Source organism: Xenopus laevis, chromosome 1S (assembly GCF_017654675.1).
Source record: "Xenopus laevis strain J_2021 chromosome 1S, Xenopus_laevis_v10.1, whole genome shotgun sequence".
NCBI classification, from domain to species: domain Eukaryota; kingdom Metazoa; phylum Chordata; class Amphibia; order Anura; family Pipidae; genus Xenopus; species Xenopus laevis.
The window spans coordinates 102,039,916-102,062,225 of NC_054372.1; the positions used below are offsets into that span (position 1 = coordinate 102,039,916).

General features: G+C 38.6%; 1 protein-coding gene across 3 annotated transcripts in view; it reads right to left on the reverse strand.

The window, feature by feature from the left end:
• Positions 1–11,624, reverse strand: part of kcnn1.S (potassium channel, calcium activated intermediate/small conductance subfamily N alpha, member 1 S homeolog) — a 54,836-nt gene extending 43,212 nt beyond the window's left edge. For all 3 annotated transcript variants that reach the window (XM_018239887.2, XM_041580025.1, XM_041580026.1), the window contains exons 1-3: positions 11,253–11,624; positions 10,009–10,104; positions 5,898–6,316 (exon numbers count right to left, since the gene is read on the reverse strand). In XM_018239887.2, the coding sequence (XP_018095376.1) occupies positions 5,898–6,316; positions 10,009–10,104; positions 11,253–11,624 (887 nt within the window). The remainder of the gene's footprint in view (positions 1–5,897; positions 6,317–10,008; positions 10,105–11,252) is intronic.
• Positions 11,625–22,310: the final 10,686 nt, after the last annotated feature.

Below are 22,310 nucleotides of genomic sequence, written 5' to 3' on the forward strand. Positions count from 1 at the left end.
TTAGGGCCCCCAACATATCCAGAGGTTATCTTTTTTTTTTTTTTACCAATGTTGAAATTGCTCATTAATTAGGGCCCGTATACTCCCTAGGCCCCCATGCAGCCACAGGGTCTGCTTCCTCTAGGTTACGCCCCTGTATGTGTGTGTGTATATATATATATGTATATATGTATATATATATATATATATATATATATATATATATATATATATATATATATATACAGGGTCGCCATTAGAAATCACAGGGCCCCATACAACAACATTTTCGGGGCCCACCCCAGCCCCCAAGCCACACCCCAAATCCTGCCCACTCCACACAACAGTTAAAAGACCACACAGACATCAGTGCTAAAAAAGGTAACCCCCCACACACATGCACTTCCCCCTTTTATAGGCGCATTGGCGCTGGCGTGATGACGTCAGCGTGCAATGGCGCCAAATTCAAAAATATTTAAAGGGACTTCAGTACTGAGTTCTTTGCTCGTTGTTAGGTTCATCTTGTGAGAGTTCCTGGGTGCTATCCTGAGTAATCCTGTGTTCTGATTCCTGTTTTTGATCCTGCCTTTCTGACTTTGAAGATTTCTGTGATCCTGAGCTCTGCCTGGTATTCTGATATCTGTATTCCAACCTGCCTGTCTTGACCATTCTGATTGTACTCCTGGCTTTGACACTTGCCTGTCCGACTTCGCTTGAATTCTGCCCGTACTGACCCAGCCTGTTTGACTACGCTTTACGTCTATTCCTTGAATTGTGACCTTCTGCCCAAAGACTTTTTAACGATCGTGCCCCTCTGCTAGTCCAGAACCCTTAGCTTGACTCCTCTCTTATTAAGACCCGGCGGCATCCAATTAGCCGAGGGCTCCTCCCAAAGTGAAAGGCGGCTATTAAAGGTGGAAGCAAGAGCCGAGACGGTGCCGATCATGACAGATTAATTCTTGAGTGATCACATCCTACTAACCACCTGGTTATGTATGGTATCATGGGGGGAAGTTGTAACAGATAGTTTTCTGGTGCAGATGTGAGATTGGCACATCTGAAAGTCAGAGGAGCCACACCTCATTTTTGCTGATACAAATGGATGGTCAAATTGCACAGTATTTAGAAGTCTAATTTTACTGGCCAGTCAGATAACAGAGAAATTGTTGCAGCCCTTGCATTAATTACCTTGACTCAGAAATAGATCCTGATCTATAATGGAGGGAATTCCATACCCTTTTTTTACCCATGAGCACATTCAAATGTAAATAATTGGCTATTTGGTAGCCCCTATGCAGTACACCTGTTTTTATGCAATTAAATCTAGTCTCCAAGCCTAGAATTAAAAAATAAGTGCCTGCACTGAGAGCAAAATCCAATGGGTGGGTGAGAAACATGTTGCTTAAGAAACACTGGTTGGGGATCACTGGTATACAAAAAGCAGACAACATATCACTGCCACTTCATTGTGGTGAAAAGGCATAACAAAAATCTTCTGCTATGATATTTAGTCATGATAATACATAGCAGTAAAAATCAAGTTGTCCTTGTCTTAAAGAGATACTGTCATGGGAAATTTTTTTTTTTTCAAATGAATCCATTAATAGTGCTGCTTCAGCAGAATTCTGCATTGAAATCCATTTCTCAAAAGAGCAAACAGATTTTTTTATATTCAATTTTGAAATCTGACATGGGGCTAGACATTTTGTCAATTTCCCAGCTGCCCCAAGTCATGTGACTTGTGCTCTGATAAACTTCAATCACTCTTTACTGCTGTACTGCAAGTTGGAGTGATATCACCCCCCTCCCTTTTTCCCCCAGCAGCCAAACAAAAGAACAATGGGAAGGTAACCAGATAACAGCTCCCTAACACAAGATAACAGCTGCCTGGTAGATCTAAGAACAACACTCAATAGTGAAAACCCATGTCCCACTGAGACACATTCAGTTACATTGAGAAGGAAAAACAGCAGCCTGCCAGAAAGCATTTCTCTCCTACAGTGCAGGCACAAGTCACATGACATGTCTAGCCCCATGTGAGATTACAAAATTGAATATAAAAAAATCTGTTTGCTCTTTTGAGAAATGGATTTCAGTGCAGAATTCTGCTGGAGCAGCACTATTAACTGATTCATTTTGAAATTTTTTTTTTTCCCATGACAGTATCCCTTTAACCAAAAATTATTCATAATGCTACCCTAAAGTGGAACCAGCACTGAGCCTGCACTTAACAAGAACTCACTGAACCATAATCTACCATCAGAGCATTTCCCTACATTATATAGGAACACAACATTATCTAAACAAGTCACAATAATCTACAATGAAGATAATTATTCATAATGCTACCCTAAAGAGGGGCCAGCATTGAGCATGTTTATGATCTTCTGTACTGAGGCGATCATAGGAGAACTGACTGAACCATAATATGCAGTCTACATTAGGAACACACCATTGTCTAAAGAAATCACAATAATCTGTAATGAAGATGTCATCATAATAATCTTCATTGTGCACCAGATGGAATAAACACTACAACATGTTACCGGATATCACAGATAAGACGTCACACTACATTAAACAGAAAAATCACCCTGTCCCCTTTGTTCCCTTTGTGCCAAACAGCATTGTCTGAACTGCATATAGACATCTGCGACAAAATGTGCACGCCAGACGTTAGCTGTCTGCAACTACTATATAAAGCATTGCAACAGACATTTTGTTGTCAAAAGGTCAGTTTTAAAGAAATAAACAAGAAATGTCTTTGATTCCAGGCAATGTGCATTTTAAAGATCAATCTATACCTGCACTGGTAAAGTGAAGGCCGCACTGGCTGTGCTAGCCCAGTCCAGACAATGGGCAGTCGATGTACAGCTAGATTGACACACTATAAGAGATACAATTCCAGTACTGTCTATTCGTGTACAACAATCTACAATAATGAGTTTAAGGAACATTAGAGGGGAAAACCAGAACTGCTTCAAACTTAAAAAATACCTGACCTTTGATTATCCAGAAATATAGAACAGTCTAAACCAAAATCTGCAGTCATTAGGTCACCCTGTACTATACCCAGATCTGCCAGTCATTTGTTCAGTTTTACTTGAATAAAGCAAGTTATTTCTGAGAGTGTCGTAACTAGACTCTAGATGTAACTAGAGGTAAGATATTTATAAATGTCTATCTCCTTATCCTGTTAACTGCCTGTTAGATAATCACCCTGCAACAGATCAAAAATCAGCAGGTCTGTGTGAAGGTTAACTTGCATAAGAAAAATAAAACCATAATATTGGGCAGACATTACTACGTGAAGGTTCAGAAGACCTGTCGTTTGTAAGCTGCATAAAAGTTCCCTCTTTAAATAAAGTTCCAGAACAGCTGCAGCAAGCCCTAAATCCCTATAATTTGTCAGAGCAGGCGTGCATTTGGAAAATGCCTGGCGTTCAGTTGCTTTTACACTCACAGTTTCTCCCTAGGAGCAGCATTAGACATTAGAAAGAGGGGATACAACGGCAGGTTAGGGGGCATGTAACAAACTGGAATGAACGGATAAGGGAACAGCAGAAAAAGAGATTGGGGAAGCAGGAAGAAAAAATATACAGAGCAGAGAAAGGTATATGTGGCACAGTTTAAGGAGGTAGAGGGGCTGAGAGGTTGGGGGTTACAGGACATCAGACAGGGAGAGGCATTAAAATGTAACAAAGAACAACTCTCACTGAAAGAGGGTCCCCATTCAGGTGTATTCATGGAGTCAATGTAACTCATCTTCTGCCACTGGGGACCCCGACAAAAATTGGGTGCCAGAGGAACCAGTAATATTTTCTCTTTAGAAAGCAGCGGAAAGCAGCGGTTTGGGTGGAGATGCTATTAAAAGGGTTAACACTCCATGAAAAAGTAACAGCAGTTGGAGGTCAAATATAAAAGATGAGCACCAGGTATAAAGCAATATTACCAAATATATATATATGGTAATGGTGATGTGGAGCATAAGTTCAGATCTTTGCAGCCCTGCTTAAGTTAATGAAGAGTGCAGACGACGACATAACAAAGCAGAAGCAAATGACTGGCAGGATGGTGCATATGGAATGACGTTTATGTTAACATGAAGCATTGTATAGCTCCCTTCTGTTTGTGGCACTGCAGTGGCTGATATTCACTCATTGCCCGTTAGCTCTTTTAATGCCACAGTATCAATCTGGCAAGATAAGTAGATTCCAGTCTCATAGCTCCTTCAGTCTGTGTCATTGCGATACATTATGAAGGATTGATTCCTTATCATAGATCTCCCTCTATGTGGCTAGTGGGTTCTTAACGGAGACGCCCCATATGCATAATGGGCCCTTTTATCAGCTGGCGAATGTTTAGGCATGTGAAATGCTGTTAGTTGGTGCACTGCCTGGTGAAGCCTTTGGGAAAAAACATCTGCTTAGTAGTTAATGAACATTAAAGAGGCAATATACATCTACTCTATGTTCTACAAAAAAAACCTCCAAAATATTAATAAATTAAATAGTTTTCTGCTTATTCTTCACAAAAAACCTTTGGGCCTATGGCCTTCAAAGAGCAATGCCCCATTTTGTACTTTGGAAAGAACTGTGATTTTTGGAACAGCATCTCCCACTATGAGTTTTTCAACACCTTTTGTTCCAAAAGCAAAGTGATAAAACTTCTTTATAGGTAATGTTCTCACACAATGTAAATCTTTGTATACTGTAGAGCAGGGGTCCCCAACCTTTGTTTATCCATGAGCCGCATGAGCAGCCTACAGGAGACTTTATTTGGCAGTGCACCTGGTTTTTATGCAACCAAAACTTGTCCACAAGCCAGGAATTCTAAAATAAGCTCCTGCTTTGAGGCCACTGGGAGCAACATTCAAGGGGTTGGTGAGCAACATGTTTCTCACAAGCTACTGGTTGGGGATCACTGCTATAGAGAATGGTAGTCCAAGAAACTGATGACTGGTTGAATCATACTAAAAGTAATTGTTAATATCAACATTCCTTTTAAATAGAACTCAAAAGAAAATGTAAAATGAAATCACTGTTTGCGGTAAAACTGTACCTTATAACTTATTTTAATTGGAACAGTAGGCAGAACACACTATAGGGATTGTTTACTGGTTTCATGTAAAACATAAGTATATTGCCACTTGAAGCCCTGCTTTCCATGTGTATGGGCAGCTAATGACATCAAGCCAGAGAAAGAAAGAAGACATTTTAAAAAAGCCTTGCAAACAATAACACTGACTGAAATGGCTTGGTGGACATGAAGTCTCTCATCTGTTGTTTTTAAAGACTGGTATGCTATATGGCAAAATAGTTATTGACCTTGGGTATCTATGATGAAAGATTTGGGAGCTATCATTGCAAACACATTTACTCCTTCAGTGAAACCATGTACAATGAGGCGTGAAGAGAAAAACTCACTTTAATGCCTATGATTAAAGATTGCATCCCCTCTGGTTAATTCCTATACACCTCATTATGCTCTTGCAAATGGGTATGTTTGTTGTTTTTCTTCACATATTCTTGTATTTCTTGTGTTTAAAGACTTAATTTGAAAAAGAAGAAAGAAATGCTAGTGAGTGGTAGTCTTTAGTATATGTTAACACCAAAGGTAAAGTCTTAGCTGCCCGCGCAGAGCTAAAATATAAATTTCTACTATATGCTTTATCCGCATAATAATTCTACAACAAATCTCTGCTATGGAGTCTGCAAATCACAGTCATCTAATCTAAACCCCTTGGATTTCATTCAACTTGTCTATTTAACATGAAAGCCAGATAGATGTTTTTATGTGAGGTGTAACTGAATTAGTAGGAGAGGGGCATGCATCTACATACTCATGCAGACACAGCAAGTTTCCTATTAACAGGAAATTGAAAATTGAGAAACAGCAGACAGAATTAAAAACCCTACCTCTCACAAACTCGAACTGTCCAAGCTGCAATGATCCAGGATGAGATACTGAAGACCAGTAAAATAGTGCCAGGACAGATGGTCATCAATGTCTTCATTACAAAACGAGTGTTGAAGTTGATTTTGTTGAGTGCACCAATGCTTCTGGAGGAGGCATCTGTAAAAAGCTTGCTGTGTAGGAGCATGACCCTTCCAATCAGGTAAAGTCTCAGGAACATGGGGATGGAAAGTATGATATCTATGTCAGCGTTGGCCACAGAGGTGGTATAAATGAAGGCCAAGCGAGCTGTCCATGTGAAAGAGTACTGCCCAGGGATTGGGTGGATGGCACACACAGTTAGTTCCAAAGTGATGAAAAATATCCGTTCATAGGTCATGGCTATTCTCCAGTCATCGGCTCCGTTGTCCACCATGAAAAGCTGGGAACAAAAGGTAATACTGTGAGATACAAAATGAGGAAACCTCCGAATTCACTACGAGCTTCACTAGAGCACACACACCAGGATACAGAACATAGACAGTTTTATAAGCTATTGCTAGATCGATAGATTAATAGACAGACATATAGATAGATAGATGATAGACAGATCATCTCTTTCCAAAACCAAGTTGGCCTCTACTATTCTAGAGAGGCTTGATGTTAAATCATTAGGCCTGGCTTGCAGACACCATCTCACAGCTTTTCAAACCCCAGATCATTTTGCTCTTACACCAAACATTATGCAATATAAGCAGAATTATCCTGTTATTCACAAAAGTCAGGCTTGTCCATCAGACAACCAGATAGGACACAGGCTTCCAGAAATCACACTCCAAAGTCCATTGGTTGGATATTTAAACCCCTCCAGCCACCGCATGGATTTGTTCATAGTGATGTTAGGCTTGCAGCTTCTTATCCAAAAAGTTCATGAGGAATTATTCTTGTTTGAAGAGACTTTTTGGAAAATGTCAGTGAAGATTCCAACAGAGAGCAAGCTATTTTAGAAAAGGTGATTTTCCCATACACTATGTTCATATTTTTGGCAATATACTGTACATTCCTGTCTTATTCAGACCATTTAGTGTAATCACTGTAACTGCATATTAAACAAAACACAGAGTTATTGCAAACTTGTATGTTTATTGCAAACTCAAATGATCATCTGACTACCAAGTAACTGCTCACAACCGGGGGTCCGAAAATGACAATATGATGAAAAAAGAACCCCTTATCACTTTTTATTTATAGCCACAATACTTATATGACTCATACAACATCATGTCCAAAGTATAGTAGATGTATCAGTGTAATCGGTTCACTCAGGCAGACAGCATGAATCTACTACCACGTATGAAGTTTAGTTCAGTAGTAATAGCAGAGTGGTTAATTTCAAGCTCAGAGCACTTGATTTGCTCATTCAAGTCTGGATGTAGGTCATTGTACTGCCATTACTTGATAAAGATTGAAAGGTTATTCTGCTGGAATAAAAGATTTTAAACTTTGATGCTGAGAACTGGCACAAGCTATAGGCAGCATGAAGGACATTATTTACTGCTTGGTTTTTAAGCAGGAACAAAGGTTGGTGCAATGCAATCATTTATTCATATTGTGAAATAAACAAGTTATCCTATATCTAAAATATATTATCTTAGGGGAAATTATTCACAGTTGAAGAGAAACCTGGTTGAAGGCCAGGGAATAGGGATGGGCCTTTTCGTTTCGCCAAAAATTCGGCGCCAGTGAAATGTCGCCGACGCCCATTAAAGTCTATGGGCGTCATTTCTGCGGCGACACAAGGCGGAAAAATTCGCCCATCCCTACCAGGGAACAGAATGTTATTGAAAACCTTTCAAATTGCATACATGCTGCAAGTAAGGTACTTCAAGTACTGACTACAACATCCTGAAACTATTTTTTAATTCAAAACAGTAGCCGAGGTGGTCTATGAAATATATTATATACTGGTCTAGAAATTGTAGAGAACATTAGACTTCGACTTTTCGCAATGACTTGCCCTCTAAATGTCCTGCACACATCATAGAATAAAGGTGTAATAATAAGTAAGCAATGATGAAATGCTAGGCAATAACAAATTTCATTTTGAGAAAAACGCTGGTGAGCAGTGATATCTCTGCAAATGTAAATACACTTTATTTAAATTATGTAATTGTACATTCAGAGAGCTTAAAGAGAAAATGACAGAATTCCAATGGAATTGAAAATTTAGATATGTTTGACAAGAATGTTGTGTAATAATCGAATTTCAGACATTTTTGGTTCAAGACCTGGCATCTCCAGCACATTACATTTATTCAGATATGGACAAGTTTAAGACCGGAGTCAAATGCAATGGAATAAATAAAACTTTGGCAAAAGGACAGAGTGATGTGGTTCATGGGATAAGTAACAAGAAAACAAAACCATAACTAAATATTTAATGGACAGACTACATAGACTGGCTATTTTCCACCGTAATCTCTGTTTGGGCAAAAGGCATATTGCCTTAGTTCGGAGGAAAGCACATATCCCATGAATACACCATCCACAATTGCCTTTCAATCTGAAGTCGAGAAAAGCAAATGATAATTTAGCCTAAATCCCACCCTAACTGCCTGGGCTAAATCCGCTACTTGGGATCTGCCTGTTGGGGTTTATTCCCATATGTTTGTACAGGTATGGGACCTTTTATCCAGAATGCTTGGGACCTGAGGTTTTCCAGATAATGGATGTTTCAGTAATTTGGATATTCACACCTTAAGTCTACTAGAAAATCCATGTAAACATTAAATAAACCCAGCAGGCTGGTTTTGCCTCCAATAAGAATTAATTATATTTTAGTTGGTATCCAGTACAAGCTATTGTTTTATTATTACAGAGAAAATGGAAAGGATTCTTTAAAATTTGGATTATTTAATAATAATGGAGTCTATGGGAGACGGCCTTTCCATAATTCGGAGCTTTCTGGATAACTGGTGTCCAGATAACGGATCCCACACCTGTACTAGTCACCACAACAAAAGTATCCAGATTTTATTTTGATGATATCTGATGAAAGTAGTCGCCAGACTTGTGACTCTGAACAATTGCTGCTGTAGTTTTCATCCATTCTTTCATCCTGCCACTGTTTTTGCAGAACATTACAATCTGCTGTATTTCCACATATAATTATTGACTTGGTCATCTTCAAAAGCAAATCTCGCGATTCACTTCTGGAGCTCTCTCCCCCTTCACAAAAGACCCTACTTTATAATATTAAGCTTCCACACTCATACTGAATTTCTTGAATGACTTGCTATAAGTCAGGGGGGTCCCATTTTGGCCATTTCATCTATTTTTGAGTTTCTAGCACTGTATCCAGTAGTGACACTTGGACCCAAATCTCTTGCACTAGTGCAATAAATCAAACACAAGTCCTGCACCAATATATCAAGTATAAAGTGCTTAATTCAGCAGCCTCTGCTTTTTAGAGCATAGGTCACACGCAGAAGTAACTTGAAATACTGAACATTGCATGCCTATGTGTAAATGAGGTACTTAGGTGGCAAAGTGATGTCATTAGCAGGTATATGTTTGTGTTTACTATGTTGACAAGAGCCTGACAGCTGTGGAGATGAGCAGAATAGGAAGCCTAGGAGATAGAATGACAAGTTCACCTAAGGTCAAGCAGAAGGTTCCTGTGTTTCTTTGGCCGTGTGTGCAAAACGTATGTCACCTGAAACGCAAATCCTTTACAAGAGGGAGGCACCTTGTGATCAGGCCCGGATTTGTGGAAAGGCCACCTAGGCCCAGGCCTAGGGCAGCAGGATTTTAGGGGGGCGGCATGCTGCCCAACCACACCCACATTGGTTCAAAAACACTGGGGATGCAATCATTTTTGTACATTTCCTGTCTGCCAATCCCCATTGCACGACGAACGGTAGTGGGCCTATGTAAATCCGGCCCTGCTTCTGATTTCTTCCTGATAACTATTTTTCCAATAAAACTCTTCTAATAAAACTTGTGTAGAGTCAATTATACCTTGTAATGTTTAATGTTGCAGTGTATTTAGTTTTGAAAAATACTTGATTTGTGTTAAAATGAGATTATTAAGACTATTGTTTGTTTATCAGTACGCAGGACCTTACACATTACCTGGATCTCTCTGGCGTGGTACATGACGATGAGTCCAAGCAGGATAGCAGTTGAGAGGCTGATAAGGCATTTCAGTGCAAATGAATAAGCGGATTCCTGCAAAAGATTTAGAGTGGTAAAAGCAAGCCCTGCCTTAAAACAACAACAATGGCACTTAAACCTGACACCAGTATAAATGTCTTATTTCACATACTAATTCCACCTAACCCACTTCATCCACCCAGCTTATATTTGCATAATATTCAGTATATAAACCTTGCAATATTAGCTCCTACTTTTCTCTGTTTTATAATACCCTAACGGTAATTTGTCAAATACTGTAATTCCATTTAACCTACACACATTATTCTGCTTCATTTAACTCCTCCCTATTATTCTCTCAGTAATACACCCCATTACTTCACCTCATTTTCCTCCATCAGAGATCTGTTGAAGTCTCCTGTATATGATATATCTAAAGAAAATCAATAATGGGAAACCTCCACAGAGCCACAGCTTTGTCAGTCGCATACATTGGGTTCAAGAGACGTTTGGTCTTGGCAGTTATCCCTGCTACCTATTACAGATTTAGAGATATAGCTGTTGTCCTATTAACTTATATAGTAATATGAATCCCATAGCTCAAAATGGTCCAATCTGAGTTGTTGAGGTGCTAACTGAATGCCCAAACAGATGTTGGCAAACTGAAATACAGAACAAAAAATGGACAGTGCACTCCCCTTTAGGTTAATTCCAATTAAAAAAAAGGAGGTTTCCCAATATTTCAGTCCTCACAGGAACCTTCTTCAGGGGTCACTCTGAGGCAGGCAAAAAGCTGAATATTCTACAAAGGCTCAGTCAAAGCCCTGATCTCAGTCCAAATACCAATCTATGTCCAAATGTTACCGCATATACATCATCCAACTGACCTGAGCAAAACCTAGAGCAAACCTCACTCTATCATTGCAGCTTAATACTTCTACAGAAGACCTAGTACTGAGGACAAATTGAAGAACTGGGAGGTCAATCTTTATCTACTAGGAAATTCTGGGAATCATATTTTAATATCCCAAGACTAATAACGGAGCAACTTATTATCACACACCTCCAGGTTGGGAAAAATGAAAACACAATGGCAGGAAGAGGTCATGAACACATATATGAAATAACTGCTTCTGCTCCTTTAATACATCCATTTACCAAATCTCTACTATTCTTTGCTTTTGCATTTGAGGACTGCCCTCAGTACTGCCTTTTCTAGTTACCTTGGTGTAGACACCCCAAGACAGCTCAGTTTCCGTGACCATAACTACGATACCGAACATCCCAAATATGAGAGCGTAGTCACTGAGCCGTTTCCTCTTTTCAAACAGTGCTCGGCGGTGACCCAGCTTGTATCCTACGTTCTGATTCTTCTTCTGCCCCCTTGGAGCCTCTTGGCTACCCTCTTCAACCCCTCTTAGGCTACGGTGTGATGCCTTAGTTGGATCGTTTTTGGATACCACCACTTCAACTCCCGGGCTGTGCAGGGTTTGCAGGGGTTGGGTTTCAGGATCCTGCTCGTGAAGGTTTCTCCGGGAGGAACTCAGGCTGCTGAGGGGTCGTGGGATACCCCCGTTGTACCTGCAGCTGTTCATGGCTATGTCCAAAAAATTGTTGGACTCTCTGAAGGATGCACCTGGACCACCATGACTGACAGACTGTAGTTCAACGTTCCCCTAAAAGAAACATTGAAAGAAGATATTTTACAGCGTGGTACTGTGTTAACTCAATTTGGTTGCTTCACAAAATGTTTAGCTCATAGGTTGAGCAAAAAGTTTAAGAGAGGTGCTAAACTTTGAGGAAACTCACTATTTTCCAAATACCAAAAATGTAAAGGGATTTTTGTTTTTTCACTGTTTGGTATCAGCTCTTGGACTGGTAATTTGTGCAAAAGCACACTGATGAGATATATGTGTTTTACATGTAAACGGTGAGCCTTGGGGTATGAAGATTTAACTGGCTCTGTATACGAATAATATTGATGGAGCTGTAGGCATATGTAGACATAATTGCACTAATGTGATTTAGACCCTTAACATTTTCTGTACTTACAGTTACATAGACATAGTCTGTAAAAAATAAATGTAATTTAGTTGTTAACACTGCTCCCTGCAGTCACTTTCTACCCCCCATCACCAAGGGAAAAAAATACCTACAATGCTGCATGTATTATTATATGCTGGACTTTTAAGGCAAAATCATAGGTTATATCATTAAACACAGGTTCATGGGACAATGGATCCTAAACATTATATTTCATGTCCCGGGAAGGACTCCAGACTCGTTATTTTTAGTGATGGGCGAATTTATTCGCCAGGCGCGAATTCGCAGCGAATTTTGCCATGGTCAGTAAATTGCACACAAAGAGGAGCCAGGCTCTGTAGCTTCCTTGTGGATGATTATAGGTACAGGTGCACTATATAAATAGATAAAACAAAGTCCTGTATAGCACAATTTACAAGATATTTCCTTTAATAAAAAAAACAATGTAATACTATATCTACCAAAACTACCTGCAGGTTTTTTTTATGGTTTTCTTTCAGCAAATTAAATTTTTCTTTACTTTTACTTTAAATGGGTGGTTCTCTTTTAAGTTAACTTCTAATATGTTATAGAATGGCTAATTCTAAGCAATGTTTCAGCTGATTCATTATTTATTTTGTATATTTTTATTTTTATATAATTATTTGCCTTCTTCATCTGATTATTTCTTTCCAGCTTTCAAATGACGGTCACTGACCCCATCTAAAACAAATGTTCTTTAAGGCTACAAATTTATATTTATTGCTACTTTTTAATACTCATCTTTCTATTCAGGCTTCTCCTATTCATATTCTCTTATTCAAATCAGTGCATGGTTGCTAGGGTAATTTGGACCCCCAGCTTACTGAAATTGCAAACTGGAGAATAAAAAGCTAAATAACTCAAAAACCACAAATAATAAAAAATGAAAACCAACTGCAATTTGTCTCAGAATATCATTCTCTATGTCATACTAAAAGGTAATTTGAAGGTGAATCAACCTTGAACCAACATCTTTTGCCCAGACTTATGGTCTTATTTTTCAAAGATTTAATTTTTTTTTTATACTTCAAATAAACCCTCATTTAAAAAAAAACATAACTGTTTGTTTTTTATTAATAAAATCAGAATAGAAAAAACTTAATTGAATACAATAATGGAAAAAAACCTTGAATATCTCAAATTTGTGAGTTTACAAGCTCAATAAACAAACTCTAGAATTAAAAAAATTTAAGCTTGAATTTTGCTTAGGACAACTCCAATTAACTTTTACATAGACTCACACATTTTTAGATGCCAAGTTTTTACTTTCAAATTTGTTTCATTTTTTGTGACGAGTAAATACGGTACCAAACATTCGAGTTTTGGAAAATATAGTCAAATTTTTTTGTGCAAAATATTTGAATCATGGCAAAATTAATTTGAAGGTTGATAAAGCACCCCCTTCTTTCTCCTATATATATATATATATATATATATATATATATATATATATATATATATATATATATATATATATATATATATATGTTTGATTTTTTAATGTGCTTTTTTAATACCTACCCCTTTGCATGTACATCTTAAAGGACCAAGAGTAAGAAGCTGTAGGAAGCACAACAAAAATACTCTAAAAGAGATCTTGCATAATTAAAGTAAATGTAATTCTTAGCAACTTTCCAAAATAAATTAATTATAATGGTATTTGTAAACTGCAGTTCAAAGCGGCATTTCTGTTATTGGTTTCAAACACTGTTGGTCTCCTCCAGGTCTGGTAAATCGCTGATTTATGCCAAATTATTGAGGAGTGAGAACTTTAAACCATTTTAATTCACGTACATGGGAAAACTGCCTAGACTTACATTTGCTTCCAATATGTAAAGAACAGGGTTTCTGGTGGCAAAGCCCTTTAAATCTGTGATGACAACAGTGTTACAACAGTTATACTTTACTATGGAGGGGAGGATGATCAGAAAGCAATATATTGATACAATGTATAACTAATGACTATTTTTATTGTAAACTCTCTTATTAACATTGTCTCCATACACACTATAGAGTCATCCTGCTGAACAAGAGTGCATTTGTATTTCAATCTCCTTGAATATAATTTTAATGAGAAAACATAGCTTATGTTGTACTGATAAAATTTGACTCCGTATCTGGAGTGTTGCATACTACCGAGAGCTGCCACATTGCTTACCTCAACAAAAGCATTCATTACAAACATTACAAAAACATATCCTGCTTCTCTCTACTTATTACCACTAGAAGCAATCTATGGAGAATACCTATACCTAGACAATCAACTTACCAACTACCACTTTTACCTGCTGCATCAGCTCCCCACTGATGCTAGTGAAACTTGTGTGACCGATACACAATAAGCAGACAACTGCTAAATGAAGCAAGGCACAGAAGTAAAAATGACTCTCTTGTGATTTCGCTATTCCAAAATCATTCCTTGGGAATGAAGTACTACCACTGGTGCTCCCTTGCACAAGTGCAGTTACACTTAGCAGCCAATCATCAGTTCTCTCCACAATTATCTGTACATCAGGTACTGTAAAACACAACTGGCCACACACACATATAGAGCAAACCTGTATTGTATTTATTAATTAACACTCCAATATAGTGCAACTGTGGCACCATAAATATGGGAGCTGTCCAGTTTGAGACCTACAGTATAGGGCTGATGTGACCCTTTAAGAGATTTTTATGGCTGCCAGACTGCCATGGGCTGCATAGCTTTTCTCATGTGATACAATCATTTTATTGTAAACAAGCTCAGTCGTTTGTGGTAAAGCAGATAACTGACCCTGTACATGGAAATATTTGGATAGCACTGGTGCATGGAGAGCATGGTGCAAAGAGTATTGTACTTTAATACAAGAAGGAAAAACATGCAGTGCATACTAACAGTGGATCACACTAAAATAGATGTTTCAATGACTAAAGTATAAAGACAACAGGGGAACATGCAAATGCGTACACCGTAGAATGCTAAGATTAGGTAATACAGACAGTGTCGTATTGTATGGTATAGTACGATAAAATGTATACAGATGAGAGCAGCTATGATTCAGATTTTTTCAGACACTGAATGACTGCAGCATTAAACCTCATCACACGGTAGCAGAAAGACTGCAAATCATCTTGTATATTATGTGGGCTCCAGCCCTCTGCACTCTCTCTCTCTTTGGCTGGGAAAGCAGCTCCATGGTAAAATAAATAAGGTCCTCTATGCCCATCATGTTCTATCTACCCGTGAACATATTCCATAACCCCCCATTTTACAATCTGCAGCCACATCTATTAACCATTGTACTATGGCTACCTTCACTTCTTCTTTCTCCCCTTTGTTGGTTTTATTTTTCTATGCTTCCTCTGTATTTGTCTCTTTCTCCCTCTTTTCTACACACTCTTTTTACTGCCTCCTCCTCTGCATGTGCTGTGCAGCAGTATGAATGACATAGTTGCAGGCAGCAAGTGTTCCTCGCAGAGACTGACAGTTCTTGGTGCAGGGGTTCAGGCCAAGAAAAGAAACATAGCCATTACTGTAACCACTACACTTCAGATTTTTTTTTTTTTTATAGAAGACTGAGGTATACACTGCAGGCTAAGATTTCTTTCATAGATCAGGAGAAATCAAAAGTAGAATAAGGGATTATAGTGCAGAAAACACATGGTAATTAAGGCTCCATATTGATTTTAAAGTGTAGGGATTGATAGGACTAAGACAGAGAATGTTGTGAATCGTAAGACATTCTTTAATTCATGAAACAAAGCAACACAGAATGGCAACAGTGTACTAAAATGGAGCATTACTTTTAAATAAAATAAGTAAACAAGCCATAGCTGGCTACTGTATATATATTACATTTATTTAGATATATATTCCTAGGCTACATAAGGTTAAGGATTCTATATCAAGGCTTGCTAGGACTGACAGCATTAGCTGTTAGTTGTTTAATGTTCCAAAAAAAAAAAAAAATCGAGATAGGCCCCTGAGGTTGAAGTGATACACCAATCAATGTTGTGTCCAAACAGGGGTTAGTGTAAGGCTGTGCATATGTGTTTAATGGCACATAATCCGAATAACAGATTTGAGATTTTCATAGATTTTCTCAAACCAAACTAATTCAGTCTCTGATTTGTGTATATATAATGCAACCACCATAAAGTAGTGGAAAAATAAGCTTTTCTTCACAAAGGGAACCTGGTCTTCAAATGTTATTTATTCTATACTGCAGTCAGGTCCAGAAAAACATTTTAAAGACAAAGTGCAGGGTTTTGCGTCCTCAGGTAGCAAAAACTGAAGAAATGCAGCAATACTGTGGCTCTATGTACCCACAAAGGAAGAAATATTTGATTATCAGTATTAAACTAAACATTTGGCAATTCACACATGTTATCACTCTTGCACTGATATACACACAGCTATCAGACACATTCTGGATCATAAACCAGACCCACACAGATTCAGTGACTGTCAGAAACTCATACACCAAATCACCTGCTGATGAACGTCAACCAACAAACTGACACACCAACACAAATTCACACATTGATAGCCTGTGCTGATGTTTACAATAATGCACATACACTTTAAATTGCAACATGCAAAAAATTCCTCTGTAGTTCGCTAGCACACAATATTCAGTACTAGGAAATGCAAACCTAATAATTTGAATATTGTTGCACAACATTCAATCTTTTTCACCCTGTCTCCCCACTTACAATCTTTCCTCCTTACTATTCCCTATGTCAGTAAGACTAGCTTTCCTTTCTTATAATCTATACATTATTGATACAGGATGTATGCTTAGACTTCTATGTTTCAAGTTTCCATTCAGATTATATGGAACCCTAAATACTGAAGACCCAACCACCTGGTTGTTAATATTTTTGTAGGGCCATAGAAAGGGTCTGCATGGAGAGCTGTCACCAAGCAGTTATTTTCACGGAGGCCTTTTTACTGCAATTTTTTAACCCCTCCGTTTCTAGAATTCCAGAATTTTGACATATAGAAACCTAAATTATACAATGCATTTATATATATATATATATATATATATATATATATATATATATATATATATATATATATATATATCTTTATATTTAAATATGAAATACTTTCTGGTTGATAACATACAGGGTTTTTGCTCAATCAAGCCTTCATTAACTTTTCTCAATTTTATGAAACAAACATCTTAATACATGTTATATATATATATATATATATATATATATATATATATATATATATATATATATATATATATATATATATATATATATCTCACAACAGTGCCATTCTGTCATAGTTACATAGTAAATAGCAGCACCCCTTTATCTAGGAAGATGGCTAAAGAATGCTTAAGAAATATTGGGAAACCTACACTATAATACACCAATTTCATTTTTAAAGAGCCAATTTACTCCAAAAAAACCTTATAATTTTGGTGGCCAGAAGCACTTTCCCAGCATATGTGTGTGCCTCAGACCAGCTAAGCCAGGTGCTTTCCCATGAGAGGCACAGTCTAGGAGTACATTTGTTTGGTAGTGATGATCGGGTATGGGGGGGGGAGACCATAGGAGAAGTTTCAGAGGCATTAGCCGCACTGCTGCAGCCAGAGGAGCCCACCCTGGTCTAGAAGCCTGGTCAGTGCTCCAGTGATCAAATTCCCTCCCTAGTCATATTCAGCAGGTAACATTGCTTACTTGACATTCAGCCATGCTGCAGGACAAGCAGAGGTTTAGTAACCGATCATGCAGCTGAGAAGAAGGAAAAAGGCAACCAGAGTGGGTCGCAGACAAGCAGTGCTGGCATGTGGCAGCAAAGGAGAGCTTTAAGATATAGATGCCTATGATCTGCCACTTAGGTATAAAGTACTGATTAGCACCATTCCACCTGCATGCATTGGTGACAGCTTGTGCTGTGTTAGTATGTTGTGAGAGCTGAAGGACAGTCTTGTCATTAAGGGAGACAGGCAGTACTCCTAACCTGTTATATGAGCAACTGATAGCCAGCTCCTGTTCACACACTAAAACATGGGGAGAAAACAGAATAGTGGGGCTCTTGCTGTGGTGCTGAAGGACAGCTCCCCTCTCTCTGCAGAGCTCGGGATGGAAGCAACCATGCAGCTATACCAACAGAAAATGTGTGGTGCTGAAGGACAGCTCCCGTCTCCCTGCAGCAATGGGGACAAGAACCATCTGGAAAGCCCTTTACCTGTCAGCTGGTCCTGATGAAGGGCTGGTGCCAGCTCCGTGTGCTCCGCAGCTGCTCTGCAGTGGGACAGCCCTGCGCTGCTGCAGCATCCCCTCTCTGCTCTGTTGCTGCTGGTGCTGCTTCTCCTGGAGGTCTGTTGGATTCCGAAGGACCCCCTCTGATTGGCTGCCTGCACCACAACTATCCTCATGATGTCTTCAGTGTACTATTACCCCCTCCCTTGTTTAAAGGGGAAGCACTGCAATGTACCATGAACGATTGCTTGTGTTTCTCCAGCACACTACAGCAGTACAATAACTTGCAGACCTGCAGAGCTTGAAATCCTTTTGACAAGGAAGGGTTAAACCTTTTAGGATCTGAAAATCATTCGGCCATTCAAAATTTTGTATGTAAACAGCCTTATAAGAAGGGTAGCACCAGCTGCTGTGTGAATGTGGCATGTGTGCTGGTCAGAGAGGTGTGTGTTTCTAAGATACGACGTGTGTAATTAGGCATATATGTTTAGCTTGCACTACCGGATGTGATGTTACACTGCTGGATGTGGTGTTTGTGTGTGTGAGAAATTGTTTCTAGCCAAGGAGAAGATAATTGTGCTCATGAATGGGCATTACATGTACTGTGGGGTTGGAATGTGTGAAGGGGTGTTTATATACATTCTATGGAGGTATTCCTTGGAAGGAAGAATTGACACTATCCACTGCATACTCCTTCTGCTGAACCTGAGAGCTGTTCATGCAGTATCAGTGCACACTTGTGGCAATGCACATTCTGTCTGCTAGCACTCTCTTCTGGTCTCACACATCATTTTGCATGGCCTTGCTCAAGGGAAAAAATCACCTGGTGCATTTTTATGCATTCCACCCCCTGGCAACCAGCTTTTAAATAATTTGATTCTGTGTATGGGTCTGTTGCCATGGAAGTGGACAGCAATATAGAACAATGAAATAAGTTCATATCAAAATTATGAACATTGCCAGCCCCATGGCTACAGAGTAGTGATTTGCAGGCTGACCGGAAACCACAGGTCAGATGGGTTCAGGCCAAAATTTGGGTGATCATGGTGGGTTGGGGTTTGGTAAGGGTCAAACTCAGGAATTTTTCTCATTGAACTGCTCCTCTGCTTCAAAGATTCCCTTTCTTGAAATCAGAAGTGCATGCAGAAGTAGCACACAAAACTGAAAGATAGCTATGGGTTCAATGGAGGTCAAATGGCAACGTTTTTTTTTTGCAGGTTAAGGTTTTGTATGTTAGGGTCTGTTTTCCTGACCTTCACATCACTACTAAAGAGCCTTAAACCAGGTGCTTGGGCTATGGCTTTCCAGTTTATCTCTTTCGTACCTTGCATGTACGTTATTCACCTTTGAGATACGTTTTAGTATGATGCAGAGCAGTGATCACCAACCAGTAGCTTGTGAGCAACATGTTGCTCTCCAACCCCTTCGATGTTGCGATGTGGCCTCAAAGCAGGTGCTTATTTTTGAATTCCAGACTTGGAGGCAAGTTTTGGTTGTATAAAAGCTAGGTGCACTGCCAAACAGAGCCTTAATGTAGATGGACAATAGCCAATCACAGCACTAATTTGACACCCCAAGAACATTTTTCATGCTAGCGTTGCTCCCCAACTATTTTACTTCTGAATGTTGCTCATGGGTTCAAAAGGTTGGGGATCCCTGATGTAGAGAGTGATATTCTGAGACAATTTGCAATTGGTTTTAATTTTTTATTATTGAAGGTTTTTGAGTTATTTAACTTTTTATTCAGCAGCTCTTCAATTTGCATCTTAAGCAATCTGGTAACTAGGGTCCAAATTACCCTAGCAACCATGCATTAATTTGAATAAGAGACTGGAATATGAATAGGAGAGGGCCTGGATAGAAGGATCAGTAATAAAAAGTAACAATAACAATACATTTGTAGCCTTACAGAGCATTTGTTTTTTTTGTTTTTTTTGTAGAAGGGGTTCAACAGCGCCCATTTGAAAGCTGCAAAGAGTCAGAAGATAAAGGCAAATAACTAAAAAATTATAAAAAAAATAAATAACGAAAACCAATTAAAACGTTGGTTAGAATTGGCCGTTCTATAGGATAATAAAAGTGAACCACCCCTTTAAACCTTGTCTGATGTTCCAAATTTGATATTCCAAATCAAACTACAGCTAGACAGCAATGCTTTAGACTAATGTCATCTAAGTAGTTGTTTTATTGATATATATTGATCAATGTCTTACTTCCAAGTAAAAGTTTAGGTGAATAAAAAAAAATGGAAAGGCCTGTATACTGTTCCCAGTTCCCTTTCACTAAATCCCTCTTATAATTGTCTCACAGGGCAAGGATTCAGTTATAAAGCAGAAACAGATACTTCACAGGATTCATGTTGACTATGGCACATACCTATGCCAGAATGTATGAGCATTCCCAAGTGATGCACACCTACATGTATACACATTACCACTTAAGTGGATGAGAAGTCATGTCTACAGGAAAGGGCTTTGCTGTAGCCCTTTTGTAAAATATAAGGATATTGTAAGTCACTAAGGCGTTCCATAATCCTCATATTTGGCAACAGGGGCTACTTTAATAATTATAGTACATATGGTTAAGTGAGTCATGTGACAGAAATTACATTACTAAGCTCCACATAGTGATAACAACACCATTTATATAGTGAATAAAGAACCCCTTATTGTAAAATATAAGGCTATAATAAGTCACCGAGGACTTTTATACAGGTCATGGAACTCTGAGGTTATTTATAATATATTTTCCACTCACAGCCATGGATCAATCGCAGTATAGTATGGGCTTGATCCATGGCTGTGAGTGGAAAATAAAACAAGGAAGCACTTATGTCAAGTGGGAATGGCTGGGAACCCGCAAGTATAACGGGAGTTAAAGGTGAGGAACTCCTCGCAATACCTCAATACCGGAGAAATAGTAACTTATAATATCCTTATATTTATCAACAAGGGGTACTTTATTTATTATAATACACAAGTTTTTGTGAGTCATGTGACAAAAATGACATCAATGCTCACCGTTTATAACTGATTACATCACTAGTCACAGTTTATAAGGATGTAATTTACAAGATATTCATGGCTTTGTGTATTATATAGTGATAAATGTAGCCCATATTGTAAAATATAAGGATATTATAAGTCACAGAGGAGTTCCATGACATATAAAAGCCCAAAGCTGAAGGCAGAGTGACTTCTAATATTCATATATTTTACAATAGGGAGTTTCAGTGAGTCATGTGACAGAAATTACATCACCAAACAACAACTGTAACTGGTGACATCAGCACCATCACCAAGCACCATCTATAGGAATATAATTTGCAACAAAAGGGACTTGAATATTTAAACATTTTCTATCATTTTACTGGTTACAAGTTGTGAAGAGTAAAGAACATGAAGCAGCTTGAAAAGCATGAATTCAGAACTGCAAAAGACATAGGTGTATTGCTGAAGCACACCAGAAACCCTTTAAAGGAGAAGGAACGTCATCTTGCACTTGGGGGTGCCAAGGAATTTACTTCGCTGAAACCCCGGGCTGGTGCTCCTATCAGCAAAAAACTGCACCCGCCCGGGGTTATTCCAGCAAGCACCACATAGCCATCCTCTTCCAGCATCTTCTTTCTTCAAATTTTCAGACGCATGCGTAGTTGAACGAAATAGCCGACTTTTTAGTTAAAGTCCGGCTTTTCCTTCTACTGCGCATGCACAGCCATGCAAAGAAAGAGGAAGCAGGAAGAGGATCGCTCCGTGGTGCTCGCTGGAAGAACCCCAGGCAGGTACAGTTTTCTGCTGATAGGAGCACCGGCCCGTTGTTTCAGGTAAGTTAATACAATCACTTGGGGGTGCCTAACATTTGACACCCCCAAGTCTCCTTTAACTAGAAATTACCAACATCTAAAGACCCAATTTTAATCAAATAAATGACATTTTTAAAAATAAATTCCTTTTTCTCAGTAATAATAAAACAGTACCTTGTATTTGATCCCAGCTAAAATATATTTA